Source organism: Lygodium microphyllum, chromosome 7 (genome assembly GCF_053477565.2).
Source record: "Lygodium microphyllum isolate KBCC chromosome 7, Lygodium_microphyllum_v1.1.10, whole genome shotgun sequence".
In the NCBI taxonomy this organism is placed as follows: domain Eukaryota; kingdom Viridiplantae; phylum Streptophyta; class Polypodiopsida; order Schizaeales; family Lygodiaceae; genus Lygodium; species Lygodium microphyllum.
Window position 1 is genome coordinate 137,634,334 of NC_141141.1, and position 7,951 is coordinate 137,642,284.

The 7,951-nt window shown below is 40.7% G+C and overlaps 1 protein-coding gene across 1 annotated transcript; it reads right to left on the reverse strand.

Annotated features, from left to right (window-relative positions):
* Window positions 1-2,699: 2,699 nt before the first annotated feature.
* LOC148034014 (uncharacterized) lies at window positions 2,700-5,432 on the reverse strand. Its single transcript, XM_087682033.1, has 2 exons — window positions 4,944-5,432; window positions 2,700-3,030 (listed from the first exon to the last, which is right to left on the reverse strand). Exons 1-2 carry the CDS (start codon window positions 5,251-5,253, stop codon window positions 2,966-2,968), a joined length of 375 nt encoding a protein of 124 aa, XP_087538159.1. The 5' UTR covers window positions 5,254-5,432; the 3' UTR covers window positions 2,700-2,965.
* Between the last annotated feature and the right edge of the window lie 2,519 nt (window positions 5,433-7,951).

The following is a 7,951-nucleotide window of genomic DNA, read 5'->3' on the forward strand; positions in this document are numbered from 1 at the left end:
TGAGTATGAACAAGGGTACTGGAAACGAGACTAAGTACATTGGGATCCTGCCAAAGGTAAAAGTGGTACCCTTAACTAAAGGAAATATCTTCCTATGCTACCAAAAAAATGTAAGCAGAAAATGAGAGGTTCCATCCCCCGCAGAGAGACACAGAAGTGGCTAGAGCTTTGCACTGATGAAGGATACCAAGATATAGAGCTTTGCATTGGTGCAGAGAGACACAGAAGTTGCTAGAGCTTTGCAATGTGGCCCTCTAGAAGAGGTGCAAGGAGAAAATTGTTACATCAACCATCAAAGCAGCTCACCAAACCCTTAGGCGGATGCATCTTCAAAAAGAAATCCAGCAGCACATCAAAATACAGCCAGAACAAGAAGCAGAAAGTGAAGTGCCATGCTTTACAAGCCTTTAAAAGCTGCTACTCCTGTAAGGAACCAACTCCCCAAGCTCTCACAGAGCTTCATTTCCAAAATCAACTCAAAAACTTTGCCAGCCCAAACAAAAGCTCACCCAGCTTCTTGGTGGTAAGAGGAAATGCAGCAAGCTTGCCCCAAGACAGCTTCACATCTAACAGGAGCAGACATCACAAAAAAGCTTACATCGGGTCAAAAGCATCAGAACAGAAACAAGCAGTTGTGTGAGATAATATATCACACTCCTGAAACAATGTGGTTATACGAGAGGATGCCTATATACAGGCAACATTGACCTAGTTGACAAAACCCATAAAAGCCATCGAAGTCTAGAAGACTCCCATGTGCAAACCTCAACTCTGCATTTAGTCACATAAAGTAGCTCTTAGCATGATTTACAACTCCATCTTAACCCCAAGCCACCCATGCATTGTTGTCCCATCAAGTTGCTCTCGGCATTAGTCCCAAAGCTGGCACACTGTTGTTTCAGTCTTTATGAACATCAACTACACTGTATCCTTTTCTGTTTTGAGAAGCTCTCGTGGCAGATTCATGTATCATCATTGCCTATGATGGATGAATTTTAACTGCATGTCTGTCACTTCAATTCTCCAATTTCTAAAGAGGATGGTGGGTAATAGAAAGCCCATGTGGCATGTTAGCAAAAGTCAAACAAAAAATTAGAACGTAGTCAGGGAAGCTAAACAAGTGCTGCAACCTGCAGCCACTCTTCCCCATTGACTGCCTTACCACCTAGTACCAGTAGATGTCGCACAGAGAAACAACTACATGCATTTCAAAAGGCCCTCAAACCTAATGCAATGAGAAAAGCTAATATTGGATGGCAGATGCAACAACACAACTCAGCCACAACTGACTGCTCGAAGAGTTTTGAATATCAATCTATACTATCCATCTTGTAACTTGTAGACATGAACTGTCATCACATCAACAAGAATATGCCACTTGAAAATACAATAATCCTTACCACAGTTTTGGTCATTCATGTTTGCATGGTGAAGCAAACGTTTGCAAATGTCTAATAGGTTCGGAATACAATTGGACATAATGTTCTTCACTTTTTTGGGTTCAAAAAGGTCGTATGCTTTTACAACATGTTGTGGAGCATAATTTTAGTGAAAATACATGTCATTTTTGCTCGTTGGGACTTGTATAAACTTTTCCATACAAGAGAAAAAGGAAACATGTTCTGTTCATGTTTCTGAGGCTGTCCTTCTAAGCACACAGCAGCCTTACAGGCTGGCTCTCTCTCTCTCTCTCTCTCTTTTTTTCGTAAATCTCTCTCTCTCTCTCTTTTTTTTTCGTAAATCTCTCTCTCTCTCTCTCTCTCTCTAGTATCCACCGTATTTAGGGTTTGAAGTTTGAAACTGGTTCATTGCTGTATATTGAACAGCATTGAGCAGAGTCTAAAAGCCTAGATTATAGACTGCTGTAATCAATCTAACTGCAGCAAACAATTTGAACCCTCTTTCTTCTCAAGTTGTCATGAAGAGGGACAGAAAGTGCTAATGACAAGTCATTTTCATACTCTCCAATGGGAGGGAATGTTTAGCAATGTTTCCTGCTTTCTTCTACCTAGTATTTACCATTAAGGTTCATTAGTTAAGTTAGTATCTAGTATTCACTACGTTGGTTGGATTTTGAAATTTTGAATCTAGATGACAGATGTTATGACCTGATCTATTCTGTATTGATTTTCGAGCCATGTGGCTGGTTTAAAGCTCAAGAAACCACAATGTGAAATCCAGGTTCTTCTTGCTTCTATGAAGCTTGAATTTCAATTTACCAAAAATGAACCACTAAGACTTGCAGCTATCACCAATGTTCCAGACAATAACTTGGAGGATAACTGAATGGTACAAAACTCAAGAAGGCCCTCTTTAATGTGTTAATGTGTTAATGTGTTATACTAAAATGCTTGAAACATTCCACTTTACTATATTGATGCTTTAAGCAAACAAGAAGAGCTCCAAGGCTGAACTCTCTGGGTGCTAGACCAACAATGACAACAGATGCTGATGTACAGCAGTGAATGGCTACTTTGCAGCCAAGTGTCCAGTCCTTATGAACTGTTTGTTAGAGACCTGTATGATTTTATCAAAAAGTGATAGATAACAATGGTGTCTAGCAGTAAGTTTATCATCGACATGCATCACTGCTGATCAATTACAAAAGTAAGTGCACAAACTCAGTGCTTTTGAATGCTATGGTGAAAAACAATGCACTGACAATAGAAGACAAAGCGCCCAAAACACACCTGCCAGACTACTGGAAATTTGTTCCTGAAATTCCTTAATTTACACCTGAACATCTGTTTCTATACAAGCTCTTTGAAGGTATGAGCTCCAAAACAGTAGAATCAGGCCGTTACGAGAACTTTCAAGTACGATGTGTACAAAGAGCTGCATCCTGTTATTTCAAAGTGTCTCTGAGACAGGTCAGTGACTCCCTTGTACCTTCGCAGTTCTTGAAGAAGAAAAGAGAGCTTGCACAAAGTTGTATAATTTTAGAGTTGAGCTGTTTTCATGGCAATCACTCCACATCGAGCATCTTTATATTATTTGTCAAATCATTGATGGATTCCCATTCAAGAAAAACTGCAAAATCAGATAACACAGTTTGATATTTTTGTTGGCTCTGACTAAATAGATGGACAAAGCTACAACTGTGAGACATTAACAATCGACTATTGGCATGATACTACAAAATTCACGATTACATGTCTGAGGATTCAGTTTCATACACACACTTATAACAAGGGAAAGGTAGTAAAAGGCAAAAGAAGGCATATGCCTCAGTCAGTTTAGCCTGGCTGCTACTTTACCACATCTCCTCCTATACAAGATTGATAAATCTTAGAAACACGAACGCCCAACCTCAAAAATGGGGACACCCGACAGTTAATGGAATAAAAAGAGGCCACCGGACACTACACAGGGACATAAGAAACTGTCAACCTCATCTGTCCAACAAATCTCATTCAGATTACACCACACAAAAAGAATATGACAAGTTCACCACATTCAAGCCACTAGTGAATACATCTTTGTAATGAGTTGGTTCAGCTCTTCCCCATTGACAGAATGATGCTATGAGTACAAGTTCAGAGCAGGACTAAAAACAAAACTTTGACATGGTCTCCTCATGAAATGAACAGAAGAAACAACTGAATAGTCAAATGAAGAAGGAAAAGTAGTAGGCAATGATACAGGATCAAAATAATAAAGATCCATAGCCTTCTCACATTTCCAAGGTTTGTTGTATCTTGGAAAGCCTTGCCCAGTTTCACTATTTTTATAACTTCTGGTCTCTCAGCTTGTCACATATATATCCATAATAATGATATATTCAAGAGCAATATATAATTTAATGCACCTCAACACAGAAATAGTAAGTTTGCAAACACCAAAACCTAGCACACACAGGTTGGCGTTTTACATGTAAAACACAAAGACCCATCCCCACATTCCAAGTGTCGATTTCCTTACCTGGCTTACCAAAAGCACTTCTCTACAGCATCCTGTAGGGAGAGTATACAGCGTTGTGTTTCTTAATCTTTGACATAACTAACAGTAAATGATTGCCCTCATGCTTGTTCATTAAGTGGAATGAAAGCATCGACAACATGTGGCCCAAGCATTTTCCCAGCAGCTTATACCTTTTCACAATCCTTCTTACCCATCTTCATTCAGTGGAAAATTTAATGCTTCCTATAGTTAAAAAGTCTGGTCTCTCTTCTTTTTCAATAGAAACCCAAAAAAAATTACAAGATCTCCATGCCTCTGGGAACTACAAAAACCTCAATAGAGACAGGTCCTGGCTCTTGGCTTGGACAACCTCATCACTTGACCATCACTTCAGGACAATCCTGACCTCAGCCTCGTAACAGAGTAGCCGATTCTCCATATTCTAATGTGTGGTCAGCCTCGATAGAGACCACAATGTCGCACAAGTGCTGGCCAGGATCAAATCCCTTTAAGGAGTTCTTCAAAGATAAAAGCAATTCAAGATTTTCTGACTTCACTACCGCAAGAAGTTATAGACAAATTCCCACCATAACTTCCACATTGAGAACTACGACAACACCTTGAGCTTCTGCAAGGGAGGGATCACATACCTAGCTGGGCACGGCTGGGGGCAAGGGGCTAGTGGCACAGCTTACCTCACGAGCACAAGCTCATGATGTTGAACACTGTAGGGTAAAACAACAGAAAAGAGCCCCTTTACCCAGTCGGGAAAATGTCAAAGACTTCTTGTGCACTGGCTTTGTCGTGTTCAACAAATAATAGATGTAGACAGCAGATGACTGAGTTGGAAAAATGTGACTCTAAGCGCAAATGCCCAAACAGCGTGACAAACGAAACAACAATGCAACGGTAAAATGACAAGCTTCAATCAAGATAGATAAAACAGAGCAATGGCAACAAAAAGAAGCCCCGATCAAAAGGAAGAAAAACAAAGCAAATGGTAGCAGAACGAAGCTCTGATGCTTCCGGAAAAAGAGGCTTACCAGGGGCAACAACGATCCCGTTCTCAGAAGCAAGCTGCAGTGCCTCTTCCGCCTGCTCCATCTCCTCGAGCTCGGCCTGCAGATCCATGAAATCCTCGACAGCGTCGAGTTCCTCCAGGTCCTCGACGGTCACCTCCTCGCCATCCACGCAGTCGAAGCGGTCGCGGAGCCAGTACTCGCGGAAGGCGGGGCAGGTGTGGACGAGGCGCCACCACTCGGGGGAGAAGTCCTCCGCCTGCAGGAACGCCGCGGGAACGAAGAGAGGAGCGTTAGGGTTGAGATAGGAGAAAGGCCGGCTGTTCACTGCCATGTCTGCGTGAACATTGAAGGCTGGACGGGATCGATATCAGCGTGCCAAACTGAACACGAAAGAAGCAGATGCACAGAGAGAGAGAGAGAGAGAGAGAAACACACACACAGACGGATACACAGAGAGAAAGAGACAGACAGAAAGAGAGAAGAGAGGGAGAGACGTAGAGTGGCCTCGACATCGAGAAAAGGGCTGCCATGAGCAAGACGAACGCCCATACCCGGCGCTTCGGTGCCGAGCCTAAGGCACGGAGACAGCACATGTTCGGAATATCTTTCATGTTTTTTGTGTGCTTCCTTTTAGGAATATATAGGTACCTGCCCGCTCTAAATGGATATTCCTCACCTTGCTGCAAGCCTTAGTGGCATGGTTTGTAAAGCGCTTCACTTCTAAGTCTCCTCAATGTTATGGAGGAATTGATGCAACGATATATGATTCTTGAGAGCCAAGCAAGAGCGCACAGTGGGATAAGAGGGACATGCTTTGCCCCTAAGATCTCAAGAGCTGAGGAGGATGGGAGAATGGGTGTAGAGAGCTATGCTACTCTCCTTGAAGGTAAAGTTGTTGACTTGTAGGTTATGGCAAAGGCTCTGCTTGTCAACATGCAAAAAATCAATGAGACAAAGAGAAAGGGTTTATAGGGCTTGCAAAAGCATATTCACAAGGCTAATGTCTCACTTCATATGGAGGGTATTATGATTTCTTTGTTGTTGCCTCACAAAAGCATATTAATAAGGCAAATGTCTCACTTCCTATGGAGGCCATATGATCTAGGTATTATGAATTCTCTATTGTTGCCTTGCTATTCTTTTTCGACAATTGACTGTCATCAAATGAGGAGTTGAACAAATGGCTCCTCAACACTTATCAAGCACACTATTCATTGGTTTATCATAGGTTTGTGGGCAAAGAGTTCTACCAAATTTTGCTTGGATCATAGTGAGAATGTGACTAGGTCCTTTTGTGCTTAGTGAGCTTCAAGAGAAATTCGATCTATCATTTCCCTTGAACTACAAGGTTTTCAATCAAAAGATCTTCTGCTTTACTAAATGCCCCATCTAGGTTTCATTCCCAAATCTATGTGCAATCTTTACAATGGCGATTTGGAGCAATGCCTCATCTCTTGGCAAAGATTACTATATGTTTCTCCCCAATCCTCTAAACCTAGGGGTGAGAGGAAGGCTTGCATTCACTAGAATCACATGATGGAGCATGTTGAAGGGCTCAAACTACATACTAACAAAGTTTTCAAGGTCATTTGTGGGGTCAAATTTGCATTATTCCTAATTGCTATACTTGTATCATCAATCTGTGCATTTTGCAAGGGCCAAATGACTAATATGAAGAATGGAGAAGCAAGACAAAATGAGGATTATACTATAAATTGAGTAGCTGTGAAGCAAGCAATGCAAGAAATTGAGCATGGATGGACCAAGCATGTACATGAATTGATGCAAGATAAACAATTTTCATACTATACTTTTATTAAGAAGAGGGCATTTATTCTCCAATACCTATCGAAACAAAACACGCCATCCTAAACTAACTAATAAAATTCCAAGCCACAATTAGGGCACTATCATGGCCAAAATTAGGAAGAGACCATCCTAGCCTACCAAGTTAGAACTCACATCCAAACACTATATACACATAAGATTTGATGCAACACTGCCAATTTTTAAACTACACTTTTTCACTAATACTATAAAGGAAATGTAAAGTGATATAGTGTAGTCTTTTCCCTTCAAAATCAATCAATGAGACCAAAATGTGAAATACATCATCATAGCTACCAAACCCAAAATTCACTTTCAAACAGAAATCATCACCTAAAGATAAATCACACAAAGGCTACTTTATGATGCACCGACAATGCCAAGGTGATCTCCAACTTTTTCAAAGATGCTAGATGCATAAATTTATGTATTCGGAGCTCCAATCCAAGAAGTCTAATGAACACAAAATATAGGCGTGTACACACAAGGCATGTAAGTCTCCTTCTTTGATTCGTAGAGCAAAATATAGGCATGAGTACCTTGGAAACTCATAGAGGTTCACAATAAAGGCAATCTCTGCCTTCTTTGATTTCATTATTTGCTCTCGACAATCCATCTCTTCTCTTAACACTAGAGCTACATAGTGTAGATGCAAAAGAGTAGAGGTGGAGGCTTAAAGTGTAATGCATGAATCATAAGACCATTGACTAGAGAGGGAGAGAGAGAGCTTAGATGGCTTGGAGCAAGAATACAAGCCCACTAGGTGAGAGGTCATTGAATCATAGGCATATTAAGCCCTTGAAACAATAAGAGTCTCCATTCAATATCCAATTTGTTTAGCACTCACAAAGCCTAACATGAGTGCACATACATAGCTTAGAGAACAAGAAGAGGAAGCTTGAGAGCATACAATACAAAGAGTATTGAGAAGTATCAACACAAAAGATTTACAAGACTAAGTTATCCCTAAAGTGAATGGGCATATATACAAAGGTAAGGTAAAAGACATCCTACTAAGTGAAAAAAGTGCCATGGAGGTCCTAAGTGTATTCACACATCAATATCAAAATATGGCAATGTTTACCTCTATCTTTCACATGCAAGGACTTCCAAAATTTGACATTTTTGGGATTGCCCAAAGGCCCATTGCGTTTGTGTGGTGTAGGGCTAATTTTTCTCAAGGAAATGTGAGATATTAAAAA

Coding starts and splice junctions, on each gene's coding strand:
- LOC148034014 (XM_087682033.1), bottom strand. CDS start 5,253: ATGGCAGTGAACAGCCGGCCTTTCTCCTATCTCAACCCTAACGCTCCT. Junction 3,031..4,943: donor CGGGATCGTTGTTGCCCCTG/GTAAGCCTCTTT, acceptor CTGATTTTGCAG/TTTTTCTTGAATGGGAATCC.